Below are 21,306 nucleotides of genomic sequence, written 5' to 3'. Positions count from 1 at the left end.
TACATTGCATTTGTAACAGTACCTTCTATACACTGCTTTAACTGTGAATGGATGAGAGATAAAACCTGGCGCTGGCTTTGCTGGCACAGGGAAAAGTCAGAGGTCGGATATTGATGGATGTGGTCAGCTGTCTGTTTTATCATGCAGCCCCTGCCTAAACAGACAAAGAACCACAGAATGTTCACTGAAGACTTTGATGAATCTGCAGTTCACCTTGTTACTCAAAATTTGAATTGGGAAAAACACAGATATAACAATTAACAAAGAATATGCATTCAAATAATAATATAATTTTTACTTTTTAAATGTAGAATAATACCACAATAAATGATAGATTGAAACAATAGGTGTTATGGGCTATTGCTAGGGCATTAAGTCTCTCACTTTTGTCCCAAGATGGAATGTAGTCCACTGCTTTCTGTGTTTATTTCTTTTATAACCATACTTATTATAAATATTTTTTCTTACTGTTTAAACTATGTAAAAATAACAACACAAAACTCTCTGTCAAACAAATATCTCGAAGCCACGCCTCCTGGAACAGACACATCTATTAATACTTCATCCTGTTTTAGAATGACCCGTCTTTATAAAGTGCTCGCTGTCATACAGAACATCAGATACTCAATAAGAGAAGCCACCGACACTCACACGCTTCTCAAGTGAGTCCCATGCTTGCATGACAAACAAACGCAGAAAACTCTTCCCAACCCTTTCCAATCTTCAGTCATTTTTTTCCTTCTTCCCCTCCCTCAACCCGTCCCTCAGAGAGAAACATAACAACCAGCTGCTGCTGTTTATGTGTCTGGCTCTAAAGTATTGGATCTGTGTAATGCTACCGAGAGGTATTGAAAACAGTGTGCGGTATGTGATATACAGCGAGGAAGTTTAGGGGTAGCCCATGGTGTTTAGTTGAGACTGATCCAGAATCAGATTTATGGAAGGCAGCTGTTGAGGCTTTGACAGACAGGCGGGTCGGAGAACCAGCATTGCTGCGTAATAGAAGCAGATCTGAGCCACTGCTGCCTCACATCACACTTAAACAGCAGGGTAAGTCACTTCTTATTTCACTCTGGATTGGTCAAATAGTGTTTCCTCACGACTAATGTTTGTATGACCAGTAAATGTATTTATTTGTTATGTATTGCGCTCTTTTTATGGTGGTAATTTTGAGATGCATTCTTCATTTTGTCAAAATAACAATATCAGCCATTGGAATGAAGAGTCTCAGTTTGTGTTGCATCCCCATCAAAATACTAACTCTTTACTTCAAAGACTATTGCTGTTTTTCCTCTTTAAATGGGGTGCATATTACTGGGACCTATTTTTAGAGAGCAGGGGCATTACGGCGCACTGGAGTTATGCAGACGGCAAGATTAGGAGTGGGAAAACTTCGTACAGCATGTTGTGTTTGCCCACAGTTTCTCAGCACAGACTTTTATCTGAAGTCCTCAGTTTCTTGTCTCAAAACAGTTGATTATCCAGCATCAGCAGAGCATTGTTCAAATGATTCGAGGAGATTTTTAAGATAGTATGATAGATTTACCTTATTATTATGGTTTTTCTTCTTTTGACTTTTTCCAGTCCAACAACTTTCAACCTTTGAGAACACAAATGTAGTGGATATGAATTAATAGGCATATGTTTTAGTGCGAAACACTCCATACTTAAAGACTTTCAGCAGACTAACATCATGGCCCAAACTTGACTTCTGGTAGACTTCTGCAAATAATCAATAACTGTTAAGTAGTCCTAATATAATTAAATACAATTAATATACAATCAAATATTAATATGAATCATTATTCATATAAATGAAATCTAACACAGACTTGAAGTTAACATTGGGCCAGTGGCGTGCATCCGATGAAACCATCTTTACACAAAAAAGTATAATAATACATTGATATTATTACTAACAACAACAATAATAATAATAATAATAATGTTTTAATATAATAATTGTTTATTAATATAATATAGTAATGTTAATATAATAATTAATTACATTTTGACTAGAATGAACAATGGTTTCTCATGAAATATTATTATTTAATTGTTTGCATTTGATTGAATTGTTTGATAGTTGGCACATTTTATACAAAATATTGTTGTTTTTCTTGAATTTGTCACATTTAGCAAGTCCCTGTTTTGCAGTGTGTAGTAAATGCTAATAATCATATAACATAATAAATCCCCCTCAGAAAAGATCAACTTGGACATTCATGGTTTAGAATGGTTTAGTTTTTTTTAATGCTGGCTAGTTAGACCAGCCTAGCCATGTTGTTCAAGATGGTTTAAAGTCCTGCATGTCCATCATGCTATGTTTTTCTGCGTTTCAACTGTTCTGTGTCGTCCTTAGTGATGTGCCATGCAAACATTTCCATACATTTTCCAAATGTAGTAGTTTCCTAGGTTAAACAAACACTTTTTTTTACAATGTAAGATCTTTTGATATATGATCAGGACTAGTTTTGACTGCTTGAGCGGTCTGGAGTCGCTGTTAAAAAGTCAAACCCCAGTGGTTCGGAAGCACAGTGTACAGTGCACTGCTGTAATTTCTTTTCTTGGCAGCTTAGATGAAACTAGAAACAGTGAAAGAGTATCGGCAGGGTGGGTTAATGGAAAAAGATCCTGAGGGGAACACAGGCTTATAATAGTCTGTCTCTTCGCAACTTGTGGAGTCAAGATGTTTGACTTTCTTTCAAAACTTTAATGATCTTCTGCAGATATAATATAAACGTTTAATTACCGGCTGGTAATAAAGCTGTAGAAAGGAATTTGGAAGAAAGGGAAATTGGATCCTGAAGTCCAGAACCGAGGAATGTTTGGATGGGTTGCCATGGGGAGTTCAGTTTAGGAACAGATACTTGCAGACTGCTTTTCAGTTTTTCCTTCATTTTATAATCCGCTTAGTATGTGATGTAAGATGAATATGCACTATACTTAGTACTTTTCCACAATCAAGTCAAAACCGACTTTCTATGACGTGGTGTCTGGTTCAGTGTGAGTTTATGGGATATTTTTGTCTGTTTTATCATCCAATCAAAAATGACTGTAAATAAGTATACTTTACATTATGGAACAGGTTACTGCAAAACAATTTAATGCCAATAATTCAAATCCTTAATCATCATTTTTACATCACATAAAGCGAAAGAATGATACCTTCTTTATTTGTAAAAGCTTTGGAAAAACGACTTCTAAACACATAGCACTTTATCACACTTACAGCACTACAGCGCTTTTGACATTATTTTGCTTTGTCGCAAAGCAGCTGTGAAGTTAATACATTTAAGTACATATTAAAACACTCTTAGATGGACCTTTTCTGGGCTAGCTATAAATTGAACTGACATCATTTCATCTCTGGTTTATCAGAGTATCCAGTTTGCCGCAGAAGGTAATGAGTTGTGCTTCTCATCATCTCAAGCAATATAGATCATTGTATAAATAAGGGATTTAATACGTTGTATCTGTGGATCAATATTACTTTGAGAACATCATTAAAGTCGCTGATTAAGCATATTGATTCATTGAATGGTTTTTCTTCAAACAAACACCATGCACTGTATGAGTGTGTATATCCAAAATGTACACTAGCAATTTGAAATACATTTTAAAAGTTTTTAAAGCCTAATTCACAGCCAACAAACACCAACAAAGTTAATAAACACCAACGCTCTAAATTCTCACAGTCAATTAATGTGTTTTTGTGTGTTTTAATTGTGCTCTTGATTGTGTTGGTTTGCAGATGGTACGTGAACAATATATCACCACCACAGAGGAGTCCGGGCTTCTGGCTCCGGTCAATGAGTACATCTACATGATCGGGATCTATGGCTGGCGAAAGCGCTGCCTCTATCTGTTTATTCTCATTCTCCTCATCGTCATGGTAGTGAACCTTGCTCTTATGATCTGGATCCTGCGAGTTATGTGGTTCAATTCGGTGAGCAAATACATTTTAGCAAGCTGTCATAGAAATATATATCCAAATTTGAATTTAAATCGGGTCCTTTCAGTCTCAGTAGCGAGAAATGCATAAAGGCTGATCCTGAAACAGCTTTCTGTGGGTTTCAGGAAGGCATGGGACACCTGCAGGTCAAAGAAGATGGACTCCGACTGGAGGGAGAATCTGAGTTTCTATTTCCTCTCTATGCCCAGGAAATCGATTCAAGAGAGGTGAGAATAAATGCACACAGATTATTTTTTTAATCTTTTCTGACGAATGCTTCAAATTAAATGTCAAATGTCTCTATCGTCAAATTTACACTTAACTTTCAGAAAGTGTTGATTGTCAGACCACATATTAACAGTTTTTTATTTAGAATTTGTGCAATGTTTAAAACCCCATGATGTGCAGATGATTTTCTCTCATGCGAATGTCTGTTGTTGTTCTCTTGATAACAGGATTCAGCTCTTTTGGTTGACTCTTCTGAGAATGTCACTATCAATGCTCGCAATGAAAATGGTGATGTAACAGGCAGTGTGTCTGTAGGTACGAGATACCAAACATTTTTTCATTAATTGTTATCATTCCTTACATTTTATTCTGTTTAAGTGGGTTGGAGCTGAACATAAATTTGGACTCAAAGTCGATGTGAAGTGGCATTCACAACTCATTTAATGAATCTACATTTTGTATTGTGACATAAAAGAAGGGAGGTAGACATGACCGAACGTGACTTTTCTAAAACAGTAGCTAAATCATTATAAAGCAACTTTTTAACAATAAACAAAAGCCTACATTTGAAAGAACTGAAAGGAATTGTTTGTAAGCTATGACGTTTTATAAACATAAATGACTTCACTAAACTATGTATTGTCAATAAAACGTCTATTATTGTACTGTGGAGTATATGTGGACAATACAAAATAATGCTATCATAATTTTCCCATGAGGAATCAGATTATTGTGCAGAATTGCTTCTGCCATAATTAAATTAGAACCTAAATCATCTGTATTCTCAGGTCCAGGTCAGGCCAGCGTCTTCGGCCAACACTTTAACATCACCTCGAATCATGATGTAAATTTATTTTATGCTGATGGAAATGGAGCTGTTGTGGGAAAGGGAAGACTCCGTGTAACAGGTGAGTACACACAGGCCTTCTTCTGTGCCAAAACAACTCTTAGCATTAAATATTGTCCGGTTAATGCAACCGTTACTTTTAAATCATGATCTCATACAAAAATGCCCAATTGGTAGAACCTTATACGGTATATACCTTGTAATGCATTGTTAAACGCTTTTAACAAAAGCATGTGCAAAATTCGGTTGATGGGACATAACACCTTTAATGTGCTGTATTGTACCACACCATGTCATTTTAGGAATCTGTTATTGTGTGCACAGGTGCAGAAGGGGCGCTGTTTGAGCAATCTGTTAGGACTCCTCTGGTCAAAGCAGTACTTAATAAAGAATTAAGGTATGTGATAAGTAAATCCATCTATGACAATGAGTCTGTAGATCCTACAGACAAGAACAGAAAGCAGGAGATGAAGTAACAATTGAATAAATAAACAGAGATTATTGAATAATCTTTCTTACACTTCAATGCTCAATCTGACTTTGTGTGACTAGAAACAGATTCAACATGTATTGTTATACAAGACAAATACAGCGAAGATTAACATTAAGAACCTTGAGATAGAGACCTTATGAGACAAATATCTACCTGTGGAGACTGTAGCACCCAACATAGGCTTAAACAATACAAATGAGAAAAAGAATGAATGATAAAATAATAATATACAATGAAATGAAAATATCCAATTGAAATGCTCTCTTAATTTTTCTGTGGCTATATAATAAATTAATTAATTGTACTCTCAGTAACGCACACACTGTACAGTACATGTCTTCCATATAAGTAGTTTAGATATATGTAAATGTTCTCTTTATTTTTGCCATTTTTGTGGTGCTCAACTTGCCGCCACATCACAAAAACATCTGTTCTGTGGTTTATTTAAGGATTTCCTTTAAAGTTAATCCAAAAATTTTAATTCTGTCATCATTTGCTCACCTGTATAAAGGACTTTTTTACGACGAACACATAGGAAGATATTTGGAGGAATGTTTGTAATGATCAGTTCCGGGACATCATCGAATACAATAAGAATAATTCAATGGTATAGTCAAAGGTGCCCGAGAACTGTTTGTTTTCCTAAATTCTCCAAAATATCTCATTATGTGTTCAACAAAACAAAAAAATACAATATTATTTTTCCTACTAGTAGTGGATGATATGCCTCAACATTGGAACATTCTTCCAAAAAGTCTTAATATTTCGTTGGACCGCCTTTAGCTTTGATTACGGCATGCATTCACTTTGGCATCGTTTCGATAAGGTCCTGCAATGTCACAACATTTATTCCCATCCAGAGTTACATACATTTTCCACCAAGATCTTGTATTGAGGATGGGAGAGTCGGTATATCTTTACATTTATACAGGTTTGAATCAACCTGAGGGAGAGTAAATAATGACAGATTTTTCATTTTTGAATGAACTATCCCTTTAAAGCATTTTTGTTTAAAATGTCAGCCAGTTAAAAAAGTAATGGGTGCGCTGAGTGTATTCTGTAAATAACTTTGATAGAAGTTCCCAACAGGGCTTTAAGAAGCTGTGTGCACAGTCTCTAATGATTCACATCACAGTCATCCATTTTGTTATTCAATACCTGTGTGAATTAAACAGTATTTGATTGAATGGTTTTTATATCCATCCTGTGGTCTAACAGTGCATTTCAATGTGCAATAACATACATTCCTATCGTTTTAAGACTGGAGTCTCCGACACGCTCTCTCAGCATGGATGCACCCAAAGGGGTTCATGTCAAAGCCTTGGCTGGTAATGTTGATGTGGCCGCACATTTTGATATTGTGCTACATTCATCTGCAGGCCTGGTGAGTAAACATATCAGATATTATCACTAATATATTCTGGCAACATTATTAAGGTTTTAAGTGTACTGTAAATGTTTCTCTCAGGTACTATATTATTAAGGTGTACTTGATTATTTGCTCTGTGGTGTTTCAGCTGGTTCTTGATGCTGAATCTGTCCGCATGCCCACCTTACCTGTGGGTGAAGCCAGGACTTCAGGCGAGTCTCAGGGAATGTATAACATGTTTGAGGTGTGCGTTTGCCCCAGTGGAAAGCTCTTTCTCTCTAGAGCGGGAGTCTCCTCTACATGTAGTGAACATCAGGACTGCTGAATGTGTGTCTGGCCAAAACATCGAAAGAACCAAGTCAGCCATAGCTTCAGGAGATGTTGTCTGATATCTTACTTGAAACAGTGTTTCTGGGCAAGGAAGAAATCTCCACAATTCAACACAGTGTACGCTCTGTTGTTTATATGGTATGTGGAACAAAGTTATTTTATAGTAGAGATCTTTTATTAGGCTGGGCAGTAAAGGGGCTGGTCACCAGCTTACATCCTATGCAATATAATTTCTAAGGTGCAATAAAAGTGTTTAATATATAGGCTAGTTGTTGTTAAAAAACACAAAACAGGAAAGTCATTGTCATTTTGTTTGTCAAAGATGATAACTGCTATGTGTTTGTGCCAAAATCAAAGGTGTATTTGAGTTACCATGTTCTGCATAAGGAATTGGAGAAACATACATGACCATTTTGTAAATGGTTTACAGTACTGAATTTATAAAAGTTCTGTTATATTCTGCACTGTTGAAATTTTAACTATGCATAAGGATCTATACATTTGGCATGTCATCTTTTAACTTTAATACCAAGCAATCTTTATGGCAGCTTGAAACATTGGCTTTTGTGTTTTCTTTTCTATGTATATATTTGAAGAGGAGTATTCTGCAGTACGTGCTGTATTTTAAAGCTTTGCAGTCAAAGATGAAGTTATCATTTAATTACCAAGCATGCATGGTATAAAGTAGCTACATTTTGTTTTCCACATCCCAACTCAAATGCTTCAATGTTATAAGAGCCAATGAAAATAATTACAACATTTAAAATCTGGATGACCGGCTAATTCACAACAAACTTGTTTGATTGCTTTGTTAGATATTTGTTAAGTTGGGAACTAGTCTTCAAGATGTTGCTGTTTGTTGGATTAGTTCGCCATAATTTCACCTCTATACCTAAACCATTCAGCTTTCACTTCAATACTGAAATTCACATATCTGGCACAATATTGGAATATTTCAATAGCATTAAAAACACAAACACAAGTTGTGAGTCATAAACAAAGCTGTAATGAGATGACACGAAAGCTATTTGTTAAAACAATTTAGTATCCAGTGTTTAATTACAGTGTTTCTTACAGTTAAATAAAGAAAACAGATGAAAAACATTATTGACATTGAGCACCATGAGTATGAGCTTCCTCTTACACACGTTTCTGAGAATTTCATGCAAAAACTCTCAGTAGTAGAAGACAAGAGGTTTCCATCGTCCATAACAGAAAGTACACATTTGATGTGTTCCTAAAGAACTATGTATGATGTGTGTGTATAGCCACAGCAGTAAACAGGAAGGTACCTAAAACATTTAAAATGGTAACATTTTTAACATGATATAAAATGGTGGCGCTATTTGCGCCCTACACAATAATCAACAATTGATCGTTTAGCCGAGACAAAGATGTGAAATTTAAAAATAAAAATTCTGTCACAATATAGATGTGACAAATAAACCAACTGGTAAACAGTTATGAACTCACTGTAACATTACATCATAGGATGTAATTCATTTTTAAAAAGAGTATTTTCATTTCACTGCTTTAATGTCTTGATAATGCAGTGATACGTAAAATTGTCTTGTCAGCAGTCAAGGGATTTATGTTGTTATTGATTTCATTGCATAATACAACCTTATGTTTTCATTTTAGAATGATCTACGGGCAAATGACTGATACAGGCTCCATAATGGACCTTTTAGGATTAACCTGTCATTACAACACAACACCTTTAATTTTTTGATATTTACATAAAAGTGCAGTGCAAACTCGTGCTAATAAATCACAATGCTGTCATTGACTACGGCAGGAAAAATACTTTTCTAGAAAAGATAAAAAAGCAGCATTTGGTTTTCATTATGAATAAAGGAACAACAATAATCAACATATTTAAAATAATAAAGGTATCGCTGGATAAGTAATATATTACATACAGGCTCAGGCGGTATTTCAAAGAAATACAGCAACTATGGACACAATAAGCATGAGTCACAGCATCAGGGCGCTCTTAAAAAAAAGCTAGCTAGATATGCTTTTGATTTTTCCCTAAAAAGTCTATTTGAATATGTACTGGTTGGTTCCCCTGTGTTTTGCATGGTCTAATGGAAACAGTTCAGATTTTTTGTTGGACAAACGTCTCAAGTTTGATGATTATCCGAGCTGTACATTCCATCACTCTCATGGCTACTTCTGAAGTAAATCTGTCATTGGGAATCTGAGGAAAGGGTAGAAGGTCAGGGTAGCGTGTTCTCAAACTGTCCACACCATATCCCTCCAAAATGTGCACATCCTTTGCCAGTCCTGTTAGTTGGGTGTTGTACTCCTCCACCTTCTGTGCAAGTGCTGTGGGCTTCACATCTTTGTCTGATTTCCCTCGAACTGCATAATCTGCAGCAATTAATGCAAGCTTTGTTGCCAGATAGCACTTAAAACACACCCATTCGTTTGCATTTTTGTGAAGGTCATTTCTCGCTGCAGAAAAGTTGGCTCTGGCTTGTCTGAGCCACCGACGAGCTTCCACAGGGTTCCCAACAGATTTGAATGACGGTGGTACAAAGAAGCGATTCGAGTGAGATGTTCCTGCATAGCTAGTAAACTTCTCTCGGAAATGCTGCTTTTCCGACTTATGGCTTGTTGCTTCTTGGTTCCATGATGTGTAGAATCGCTGAAATGAGAATTTCTCTGACTGGAATCGAGTGGAAGATGCAGAGAAAGGTCTCCTTGATCCCCGATCTGCAGCCTGTTCTGCCTGCGTTTGCTTCTCCATCCGGTTGATCTCATTTTGCAGGTGCTTGAAGACTTCTGTGGCAATGTCAAGATTCTCAGCATTTTTGTCAGGGTGCCATTTTAAATACAAGCGCCGGATAATCTTCTTGCGTTCGGTTTCCTGAAGTTTCCAAGCTTGTTCTATGACCGAAGTAACTTCTTTAAGTATTCCAGGTAGTGCATTGAGTTTTATCTTTTTGGGGGCCGACTCTGCTGGTGGAGCTCTGCGATTTTCCTTGCCTGGAAATATGGGAGGTACCATTCTGGCACTAGGAGAATGACTCTCTGAGGGGCTTGTTGGAGTTGGTGTGCCATCTCGAATATTGGTGCTATCATCTTGTCTGGAAAACTTGTACAAATCAAGAGAGCTGACAATTTTGTACTCACTGTAACCAATGTCAATTTGGAAGCATTTTCCAAGGACGCTTGGATTGTCTTCTTCTCGGTCTACCTCTTGAACAATGATTGCGTATGTGTAGGTTGGCTGATAGGAGCCTAAAATATCACCTCCCTCTGAATCTACCAGGTAACCAACATATTCTCCAGGGTAGAAAACATTCATGGGGTCCATGAGAAGTAAATGATGAATCTCTCCAGGTATGGGTGTACCAGGAAGTGGAAGTTCCAGCTTTGAGGGCTCGGTTGTGTCATACTTGACACCAAGATTGTCCAGTTTCTCTGTTATTCTGTAGATGTCATTGCAACCCAACATAGCAATAAGATAGGAGGTGTCAGATATTAGGTTGTCTGTAGCTGACTTTAGAGTCATTGCCAAAGCGAGAAGAAAATTAATGTCTTTGCTGTCAGAATGCTGAATGTAGAGATGAATGACTGCTGTTCCGTACCTTTTAAGAAAGGCAAGAGTTTCACTACGGCTGTGGGGAATCGGGCTACAGCCTTTTACTCGCAATGTTGTCTGTAGTTTCTCAAAACAAGACACCTTTAAGCCCTCACACAGAGCTTTGCATAATCGTATTGCTTTTTCCTCATTCACCATGTATGCATTCTCATTCTCATGTTTCATGATCCGAATTAGTCCAGTAATAAACTGCTCTGATGACAGGAGCAGTTGAAGCCGGCCCTGAAGTGAGCAGAGAGCACCGAATTGGCACATTCTTGGAGAATCTTCGTCAAGTTGTTCTTCAAGGATACCACTCAGAAGCCTGGGTCTCAGTTTCTGTGGAAGCAACATGATCAGCTTTGTGTGAAAGGCATGGTCTTTGCCGAGGTAACACTGACTCATGTCAACTAGCATCTGGACACCAACATTACCATGAATTCGACTCTTATAATGCGGTGCATCATCAAAGACTAACGTGTTTGATTTAGCCAAGCGTCCATCATGACTTGGAAGGTAAAATGTAAAATCTCTGAGATTCTCAAGGTCTTTTCGGACCTGTACCGGATCATTCTGGAGACTTTTAAATAGCCCAGACACTGTTCTTTTTACAGTTCTCATTTCATTGGGGTCAAGCTGCTTTCCTTCAGAATTTCTATATATTCGACCCAAAACTTCAATGTATTGTTTAGTTGAGACAACATCCTCAGTTCCCAACAGTTTGAATAGTTGGTGGAATGTACCAAGCTCAAGAGGAAGTTTGTACAAGTAGGGTTTAAAGTCAGATTCATTGTCCAAATTAATGACAACCTCCTCTGGTTTGAGGAGTTTCCAACCCTCCTCCACCATAACAAAGGCCACTCCTCGTAACTGAAAACGAAATTCACGTTTATCTGCGTTTAGAAATTCATAAATGCTCCTTAAGACTTTGTTTCGTGTTTTAACTGTGTCATCATCCATGTTAGTTATGCTGCATATGTTTTTGCAACTGCTAATGACTTTTTCCAGTGGAGGATCCACATTGACATTTAACATGGTCAAAATGAGATCAAGTTGCTCTTGGCCGGTAAGTGTATTACCTTCTTGGTCTTTTATGCTTGCTGGGGTGGCCCTCTCTGGTAGAATAGGGCAGGATGTCCACAACAACTGCATGATATCGGTTTGTTTGAATTTTGGATTTACTTGAGACCCATTGAAACGAATTAGAGGGAGATTTCCATTAATTTCCTGGTACTGACAATGGAGGCGAACAAGTTCAGCTGGAGCTCGTTCTGGACATAGGAATGGTATCATAGAGAGTTCTTTGAGGAATGTTCCATCAAACATATCTGTTCTTTCATTGAAAATGTGATTCAGGAGAATATCAACAATAGTCTGAACTTTTTCTTTGGACCAGTTCTCTGTGTGAGCTTTGATGCTGATCTCTTTTGCAAACTGTAAAACTTGCTGTTGAGACAGAACATGTTTTAAACCAATGTTGCGTAAGAATGTTACCCATGAGGATAGATAAGTTGTCCCTTGTTTTGGCTTTGATACTTGCTCAATTTTTTTGAAAAAATCCTTGGGGATGAAAGATTTTGGTGGGAGCATCACCTCAAACACTTTAACTGTTTGATCGAAGAAGGCTTTGGCGGGTTTTAGCCTATTGTTGGAGTCAAAAATGAAAGACAAACTCTCTAGTTTTTCATAGAGTTGATCCTTGATGCAACTTGACTCTTCCATTGCCAACAACCTCTCCTTCAGAAAGATAACATGCTGGATTTTGGCATCATGTGACAAAATGTCAAATTTTGGTAAAACATGATTCAGGTAAACCTCAAGGTCATCAATTGGTGTGCAGCCAAGAAAGCTGTGGAGTTCTTTGAGCTGTGGGTTGTCAGAAAGAAAGGCTGAAGATGTATTGTGTGCCCACTTTTCAATGTCGGCAGAGGGAAGGCTTTTTGTTAGAACATGGCATGCCCTGAAGTTTGAAAGGCAAATGTATCGGCCACTGACAGCTTTGTAACAAGGCAACAGTTTTAAACTCTGAACATCATCTTGAGTCAAATTTGTCAGATTGCAGTTGAAGTACAACAAAAGTGCTTCAAAGTCTTTGTCTGTCAAGCTTCCTGTTTTGAAAGCTGATATCTGGATCATGTACTCAAGTGCTCGGAGTACACTGGACGGATTGTCTATATTAGCAGTATGCTGAGATAAAAGTGGAAAGACAGGACTCTCTTTGGCGCACAGTTTATTTACAGCCAACTGAAAGCATCCTCCCCTCATGAGAGTGTGAAATACTTTGTCATTTTGCCCATTTGGGAAGATGGCTGCAAAGATTAGACTTGGGGGTAACAAAACATCATACTCTGGCACAACTAATTTGTTCCCTGAAACCATGAATTTGATTCCTGGAAGAAGTGCCCAATCTTTCAAGATGTCTAGAACTGTCTCAAATTTAGACCTGATGTCTGCCTCTTCGTCTTTGGATGAAAGTTGTTCACTGATGAAGTGCCATACACTCTTAAGCCAGGATTCAGTAGGACACCCCTCTTTCCATTTGACTGACATCTTTGTTCTGCACTCTCTGGGAAGAACAGATCCTAGCAGTTCTCCAAAACTGCTTATGTCAAAAATCTTTGCCACACCTGCTTTCAGAAGGATTTTGCTGTACCTCAGGTATAAGGTATGCATGAAAAGCTCTTTCCTCGGTGAAATGAGTTCATGATGATTGGTCAGAAAAGTTGGATGTCTGGAGTCAAACACTTGCAAAATGTTGTCCATTGTCATCAGCAGTGGCAACCCTTCTATGTTAATGTCATTTTCCTCCACATCTTTGAAACAGAAATCAACAAGCAGTTTAAGACCATGGAATAGCTTGAAATTAGACTGCTGCAGCCGACAAGGTAATTTTCCAACTTTGCAAGATGTGTCTGGGAGTGAGAATGTCAAAAGGAACCTGCGAACATCCTCTGGTGACACATAGTTGATCAGAATCCCGGCATCTTCCAGACAGAAGTACAGACTGGCTGTTTCGTCACAGCTGTGGATTAAGTTGAATCCAACATCCAGGAGCATGGCCTTCAATCTGTAAACATTTTCTGCCACAGATTTCCGTGTTATTATGTTATACTCTGTGTTTTTAAGATGCTGCAACTCATCCTGCAGTAAGTTGTCAAAGAATGCCTGACCTTTGCTTGAGTTAGATGTGTTCACCCAGGAGATGTAAATTGCAGAATGAATATCTGTATTATCGATGTGGGGTGCTCTTAAAACAGGGAGTAGTCTTTTCAGTTCTAAATGAATGCATTTGTAGATTGCTCTTACCAAACAATACCAATCTGGTTGAATCTCAAGTCTGTTCACTGGAAAGAAGGACAAGAATTTTCTCAAAATATCCTTGACAACATGAATTGACATTCCTTGAAATATTGTCATTGTGGGGTCTGGGCCTGGAAATAGCTGACGTTTCAACTGAATTAACAGCTCTACGCATGCTGGAGCAATTAGTGCTTTCATCAGGTTATTGTTCCAGTCACTCCTCACTCCAACTCCATTGTCATCCCTCCACAGATTTCTTCTTGCAGAATCTAAAGCAAAGTGGCCATTTACATGGAATGGCAGGCCTGTTTCCAGAGACAGAGGAAGGAAACAGAAGGCTCTGTGAGGCTTTTTGTAGTTATGGCTGGTGCATGCTGCAACACCACCACGTGGATAAAGTGTTATATCCTCATTTTTGTGCGCTGAAATTACACTCTTCGTGACCTTCTCCATGTCAGAAAATCCAGATCTGTTACATATCATCCATGTTGTGGAATTTCCATCTGTATCCTCTATGTCCATCGTGTACGTAATCTGTTGGATAGGAATTTGGGCCAGCTGTTTTTTCTTGGTAACGCTGTCTATAACGGAGCTGTGAAATTGTTTTCGCTTCAAGCGATCCCCATCTGTGATTTTTGCTCTGACAGAATAAAGAGTTTTTAAATCCCCAGACCCATTCTCAATTTCACATATAGAAATTTTCTCCATGTGATTCAAAAACATGAGAAGTTCTGCACCATCCGTTCTGATTTTATCGAGAAAATTTTGAACCATTCTGTCTGAAGCTGGTACTGAGCTGATCTCTGAGATTTTGGCCATTTCTGTGGTTCGTATTGGAAACCTGAACATTGTGCTGCGTTCCAGCTTGAAATGATTCCCTAGGTATAAGCTTAATACATCAGAAAATTGTGATCTGAAGTCTGAATCTAAATCTCTAAACATTCTTCCAGGACTGACAGATGTTGCTCCGGGTGCAAAACGTGCATGAGGATCAAAGATGCAAAGAATGTCATTATTTGAGATAAAGGAAGGACAGTCAGTAATGTGATACACAGAGTTAAACCCAATGCCATATTGCCCCGTTTTTCCCGGGTTTGCCTCTTTGGTGCCTCTTCCAAGATTCTGGATCCCTCTTATATCATCTTCTGTAAATGGTTGATTGTTGTACACACAGAGTGATGGGCCTTGCATGGGCACCCATTTGTCATCAAAGATTCTATCTGTTGGATGGTTCCTGGGATCAAACACAAAGTATATTTCTGTGGCTTTTGCATCATCTGCATTTTGCAGGAGCTCTTTCAGCATTTCCTTTTCTGATGGATATGCATTGAGTATACTTTTGATTCTGCTTGTGAGCTTCTCCTTTTGACCAAATTCACTCCCAAGGGTAGTAAAGCAGATGTTGGAGGCATATCTTTCTAAGGCTTTGTGTCTTTTTGGAATTGTCCCCAACTTTACTGCCACCTCTCTTGGAATATCACTGTGACAGTATTTAACAGTTGTGTCTCTGACTTTAATCCAAGGACAGTCATTATAGCAAAGGGATTTGGACGGCTGTAGTGTAAAATCGCTGTCAGAAAGGAGTATCTCCCCATAGTTGCTTTGGCAGAATTCCTGACTTTTGTCCCGGATCAAGCTCCATATGCCCTCGCTAATGATTCTACGACACAGCTGAAAGTTCTCTTCGGTTAGGGTCTTTCTTCCACATTCATTCTTAATCTGTTGTAAAACATCTGAGAATGTTTCAACAGTGAAGCTCCCCCGAACTCCCACATTTTCAAAGAGTTCCCGACAACTATTTCTGTACTTGTTAGGAAGCTGGTAAAGATATGGTGCAGCATCAAAGTTTAAATGAAATGCCACTTTGGATGGCTCAACATATGTATTCTCCACTAGAATTGAGCTAAATGTTTTCAGCTCCTCCATGATTTCCTCGTTCGCCGCATCAGACTGTAGCAACTCTTCGTGGAGATATTTGTAACATGCATTTGTTATGTTCTCCTGATACAATGTAACACCATCAAAGGATTTAGAGAGCTCTTTCAGCTGGCTGATGACTAAGGCAACAGATGGCTTTTTTATCAATCCAAGAAAGTCTTTCACAGCCAGTGAGATAGGGCCACATCCTTTGAAAGACGGGGAATTTTCATTGAGGATGGGCTTCATTAAGCAAACAGTGTCCTGATGGTCTGTTGTAAAAAGCTCTTTTGCAGAGAACATGGTGGACTGGGGAAAATTGTTTCCATGCCATGGAAGTGAAAATCCAGCAGGTTTGGTCAAAAAGGGAAGAAACTTTATAATTTGTAATTTGACAAGATATTGATTTGCTGCTGGATCTCTCATTTTAAGCTTTTCATCGATGAGACTAAGGATGATGCTGCTCCTGTGGCACGCAATTGTGTGGTCATTTTCATTCAGAGCCAATACAGACTCAGCACGTTCAATCAAATCTTCCTCTGACAGGTCATCCTTGACCATACCCAGCTGCAATAACTTGACTAGGCATACTGGATTGACATAGTCTTTCAGACTTCCTTCAGGGAACCTTCCATCTTCACTGTTATACAGCTTTGCTACTCTGCCCTCAGGATGAATGAGTCGAGAAGGCACAACAAGCTTCTGTGAGGGTCCTGAACATGGAATGCATGGGGTTTCCCTCAGTATAGATGCAAAATCCTCTAGTTTTTCATTGAGGACATAATACATTAGAGGGTCACGCAGTTCCTTGTCTATGTCTTGGATATGAGGGAAGAAAACATCTGTGAAGAACTGTGTCTCTGTCAGGGTGTTCTCCATTAATTTCCCTTTACAACCAGAATCATCAAAGCCTTCCTTGACCCAGTCTGGTAAATCAACGGCACAGAATTCATGGGAACCACACTTTTTGAGATATTTCAAGAATATCTTGAAGGCAGCAGATCCGATGTCTGGTCTGCAAAGCAAAGAATCATCCAAAAAGCGAACATTCTTGATTGACACCCAGGTATTCCCATCGGAAAATACTTTTGCATGATCATCGTCGCCTTTAGCTATTTCTTGATAAACTCCCTGGCAAATCAAATTGAAGTCATCGTGGACAACCCCAGGGTCAGGCCATGCTGCATAATAGTTGTAGTCTAATAGTTCTCCACTTTCTGCCATTGACCTCAGCATGTTAAGGGCAGCCAAGTATGCTTGAACAATCACATGTCTCATAAAAATAGAGTTCCATTGTCCCTTTGTGTCTGTCTTCCAGATCTCTTTGCGATTTGATGTGACAGCAAAGCAACCGTTGATGTGGACGGGCAAGCCAGTTTTGATTCTAAGGGGTAAGTAGCAGAACACTTCACCAATTGCTGTTGCACTTGTCTTTACAGTCCATTTTCTGTTGTCTTCTTCGGTAAGCAACACAGCTACACCTCCACAAGGTACGAGACCAAGGCGTTTCCCGCTATCACTTAAGGAGAACTTTAGAGCTTCTGTCACGTCCATGCATGAGCAGATAAGCCAGCTGGTATTTTCTACTCCCTTCTGTGGCATGTCATCTGTAAGTCTCTTGGTTTGATTGCCTTTAGTTGCCATTTCAAAGTAGGACGATGGATCCTCTTCAGAACCTCTGAAAAGTGGTGAGTGGAGATCCACGATTCGTCTAAAGATATTGTGAAACTCTTCCACTACGATTCTGATAATGCAGCCAGACTTTGGAACCTCAGATGGCACACGGTTTGTCCCTGCTACTTTTTTCATGAGTTTGGCAGCAGATTTCAGAATACTCAGTGGACCGTATGATGCTTTGGAGGACCACACACTTTTGTTTATCGTGACAACATCCTGTGCCGCTGCAGGGTTTGGCTCCTCACATTTCAGATATTTCAAGACCATTGTTCCAACATGTTGTGTGAACAGAATGAGACGATGCCCACAGATGCTGAATTCATCTACAAGTGAGTAGATGTCAGTGGTGTTGTAGTAAATGCTGCTGATTTCACTTAATGATGCTTCCTGCTCAGTTCTGAAAGGGAGTCTAAAGAGGGTACCATCATACTTGTAAGGGGACTCCAGTGACAGGGGGAGCTGACAATTAAATACATTGATGAAAGGTTTGAACTGGTTAGGAAACTTTCTTAGTCGTTTCTGTTGTTTGCTCCAGTTGATTTTGATGCCGGGGTTGGATTTGTCTCTGATGTGTTTACCGATGTGATTGATGTTAGGATCAAACATGATCATAAATTCTCTGCTCATGATAATGGGTATATCAGTGACATGATAAACAGAGTTGAACCCCAGACCGAATTTGCCAACTTTGTCCGCTTCACATCTTTTTATAGAGCCACCCAGCCTGGTTATATTGAGGAAGTCTGTATCAGAAAAAACGGAATTGTTGAAGGACCACAAAGCTGGGCCATGACAAACAATCATACCAGGGTCAAGTAGATTCTCTCGGATTTCAAGGTTCTTTCGTGTGTCAATCAGGAAACTACACTCGGTGGCATTTGCATCATCAGCATTCTGCAAAAGCTCTTTGAAGATATCTGCAACCGATGGATACTCCTCTAAAATGTTCTTTATTCTAACCGTTAGAGGCTCTCTTTGACCTGACTGTTCAAATCCAAGGTTTTCTGGGTTTATCAATCTTGTGCTCAAACATGGGACTTTCAACCATTCAGCTGTTTTCATTGGAATATCATCATGGACAAGGATGATGGGCTCTGAAACATCATCTAGCAAGTCATTCAAGTCTTCTACTTTGATATCACAGTACGTGCATTCGTGGATGGGTTTCATAACCAGTTTGCTTGGATCTTTGTGGTAAAGAATGGGCAAATGCATGTCAGTATCTACAGATATCTGACTGTTGTAAAGCCATCGTAAAATGTTTATCAAAAGTAGGAGATTATGTTTGCTCTCCAGTTTTGTCATCTCTTGCTCACACCTTTGTCTGATTGTTTTGACCACTTCAAACACATGGCTGGAATCCACTTCTTCAACAGAGCCGCAGAACTTAAAAAGCTTGCGGAATTTAGCGATGGTCTTTGGTAAAGAGTACAAGTACGGCTGGAGGTCCAAATCTGGTATGGGCTTTAAAACCGTTTGTCCAGGGGAAGCGAATGTTTTCCCAGTCCAAACCCAATCAAAGGGCAGAGACTTCATTGCTTCTCTTGCATCCTCCAAATGAGCTTGCATAAATTCATAAATTTCAAACAATATCTGCTGAAATTGATACCAGTCCTCAGTGGTGAATGCTTGCGATCTGTGCCAGTCATTTACTGCCTTCAAATGCTGGAGAACTTGATCAACATGAGGCTCTAGTGATAACTTTAAGGATTTTTTCATGCCAGCAGAGGTACGTTCCACCAAGGCAACCGAAGAACCAACAAGTACGGCGTGAGAAATATCACACATTTCAGAAAGAGATGAAATATTACAGGAATCGCCTCTCCAAGCAAGTGACTTTGGGTAGTTTAAAGGTCTGTCTTTGCAAACGGGGACCCATTTTAATTTTTGCAGGTTTGTCTGAACCTCTGAGGACTTCACTAACTTTGTCTGTTTGTTCAGAATAGTAAGGAGTGTTTTTGTCTTCATTATAATGGGATCCCATTCTGGTTTGTCATTCCCTTGCATTTCTTCAATTTTTCTGGCAACCTGAAGAACATCTTTTTCACTGAGCTGCACCTCGTTTTTTAACCCCAGTTGTCTCAGAGAATGAAGGACATCAGGAGATGATGTATAGTCTTTTGGGGGAAATCTCGTCTCCTCCTCCATGAAGAAGAGGTTCTGCAAAATCTCCAGCTCAGGATCGAAAAAGTCTGTTGGTGAACCAGGTTTTTCTGAAGAGCTGTGAATAAACTTCAAAGAAGAAAGCCAATTTATTACTGCCTTGTTTTCATTCTTTAGGAAAGACAAATTAGTAAGAGCCCAGAGCATGATTTTGTACACTTCCTCTTTGGTGTAGAATCCCCTCTCAACGTCTTGAATAATCACTTTCAGACATTCAGTGCTTTTGACCTGCTCAATATTCAACAGCTTTATCAGGCGGATTGTTGCCTCATCACTGCTGTCAACTACATTTATAGACAATTTGACATCTAGTGGATGCTTGGCAGTATAATGTAATACCCTGGCTCCTTTCAATGAAGTAAATAGTGAAGGGTCGGTCTTTGACTTCTGCCCAATCTTGTTAAAAATTGGAAGGTCTTGAATGATGCGTTTCTCTTTTTCTGTGACATCCGTAAGACCAGCTAAAAAGCTTCTGAGGGCAATCTTTTGTTTGACAGACAAAGAAGAAACCTGGCTGGATAATCTCTGGGATGAAAACCTCTCCATAATCTGCAGTAGGTTGCTTGGGGATGATGGATGAATGTAATTTTTCAGAAGCGGATGCTGCAAACAGGGATCAAGCTGCTTCAAAATAACACATCCCAGCTTTATAACTTCAAGTAAATGTTCAGAGGGAGGGCCCTCCTCCTCATTTACAAGAATGATGGGAGATGGAGTTTTGAGGCGCAGCAGCTCTAAGGAATCCAAGTTGTCAGTGAGTGGCACATTCGGAATTAAAGGCATATCTTCAAAGACACCAAGGTCCTCAGCAAAGTTTATGTACAGATGTTTCCAAACCATTCTGAGCCAAGATACTGTGGGGTGCTTCTTCTCTTGATCACCAGGGTACCACTGTACAGCAAAATCTCTAGTGGGCCAGGCTGTAGTAAGGACTTCTTTGATCAGGCGAGCCGATCTCTCCGAGGTTAACACTTGAACCTGAGTGCAGGGCCTCCCTAAAAACACAAAACTTGAAATTACATCATTTTAGACAAAAAGAGAATACACTAACAGCTACCACAAACAGTCAATGTTCACAAAATAAATAAAACACAACAACGCATGCACGAAATTGTGGGTGCTGAAATGGCTCATGTTAGAAGTACTCAAAAAATGCTAATTAGAAGTTGATCAAATACATAAATAGCGCTCTTATTCCAAAACAGGAAAAAACAAATATCAAGTTAATAAACATTTGTGCATACATGATCATGTGTGTATTTATGTCTATCTTTTAGACTGAATAGTTTTTTTCATTACCACAAGGAATAAATTGGTTGATTACATAATAAAATTATAAAAAATTTTGTGCATATTAAGAATATGGATATGTTAGTAGATAACTAGTTGGTTTAGATAGTTATGAGAGATACGCAACTATCTACAGTATAACAAT

At 38.8% G+C, this 21,306-nt stretch overlaps 2 protein-coding genes across 2 annotated transcripts in view; one reads left to right on the top strand and one right to left on the bottom strand.

Moving 5' to 3' along the window:
* The first annotated feature begins 762 nt into the window (after positions 1-762).
* sgcg (sarcoglycan, gamma) lies at positions 763-8,301 on the top strand. Its single transcript, XM_079481340.1, has 8 exons — positions 763-1,050; positions 3,755-3,949; positions 4,081-4,182; positions 4,411-4,498; positions 4,972-5,091; positions 5,355-5,427; positions 6,784-6,907; positions 7,041-8,301. The coding sequence occupies exons 2-8, from the start codon at positions 3,755-3,757 to the stop codon at positions 7,215-7,217; spliced, it is 879 nt and encodes a 292-aa protein (XP_079337466.1). The 5' UTR covers positions 763-1,050; the 3' UTR covers positions 7,218-8,301.
* Positions 8,214-21,306, bottom strand: part of sacs (sacsin molecular chaperone) — a 25,284-nt gene continuing 12,191 nt past the window's right edge. Inside the window, exon 11 of the mRNA XM_079481339.1 lies at positions 8,214-20,866. Coding sequence (XP_079337465.1) covers positions 9,324-20,866 — 11,543 coding nt within the window. The 3' untranslated portion in view covers positions 8,214-9,323. The remainder of the gene's footprint in view (positions 20,867-21,306) is intronic.

Source organism: Barbatula barbatula (genome assembly GCF_947034865.1).
Source record: "Barbatula barbatula genome assembly, chromosome: 19".
NCBI classification, from domain to species: Eukaryota; Metazoa; Chordata; class Actinopteri; order Cypriniformes; family Nemacheilidae; genus Barbatula; species Barbatula barbatula.
Note: the sequence above shows the minus strand (reverse complement) of the source record. Positions and strands in the feature narration are given on the sequence as shown.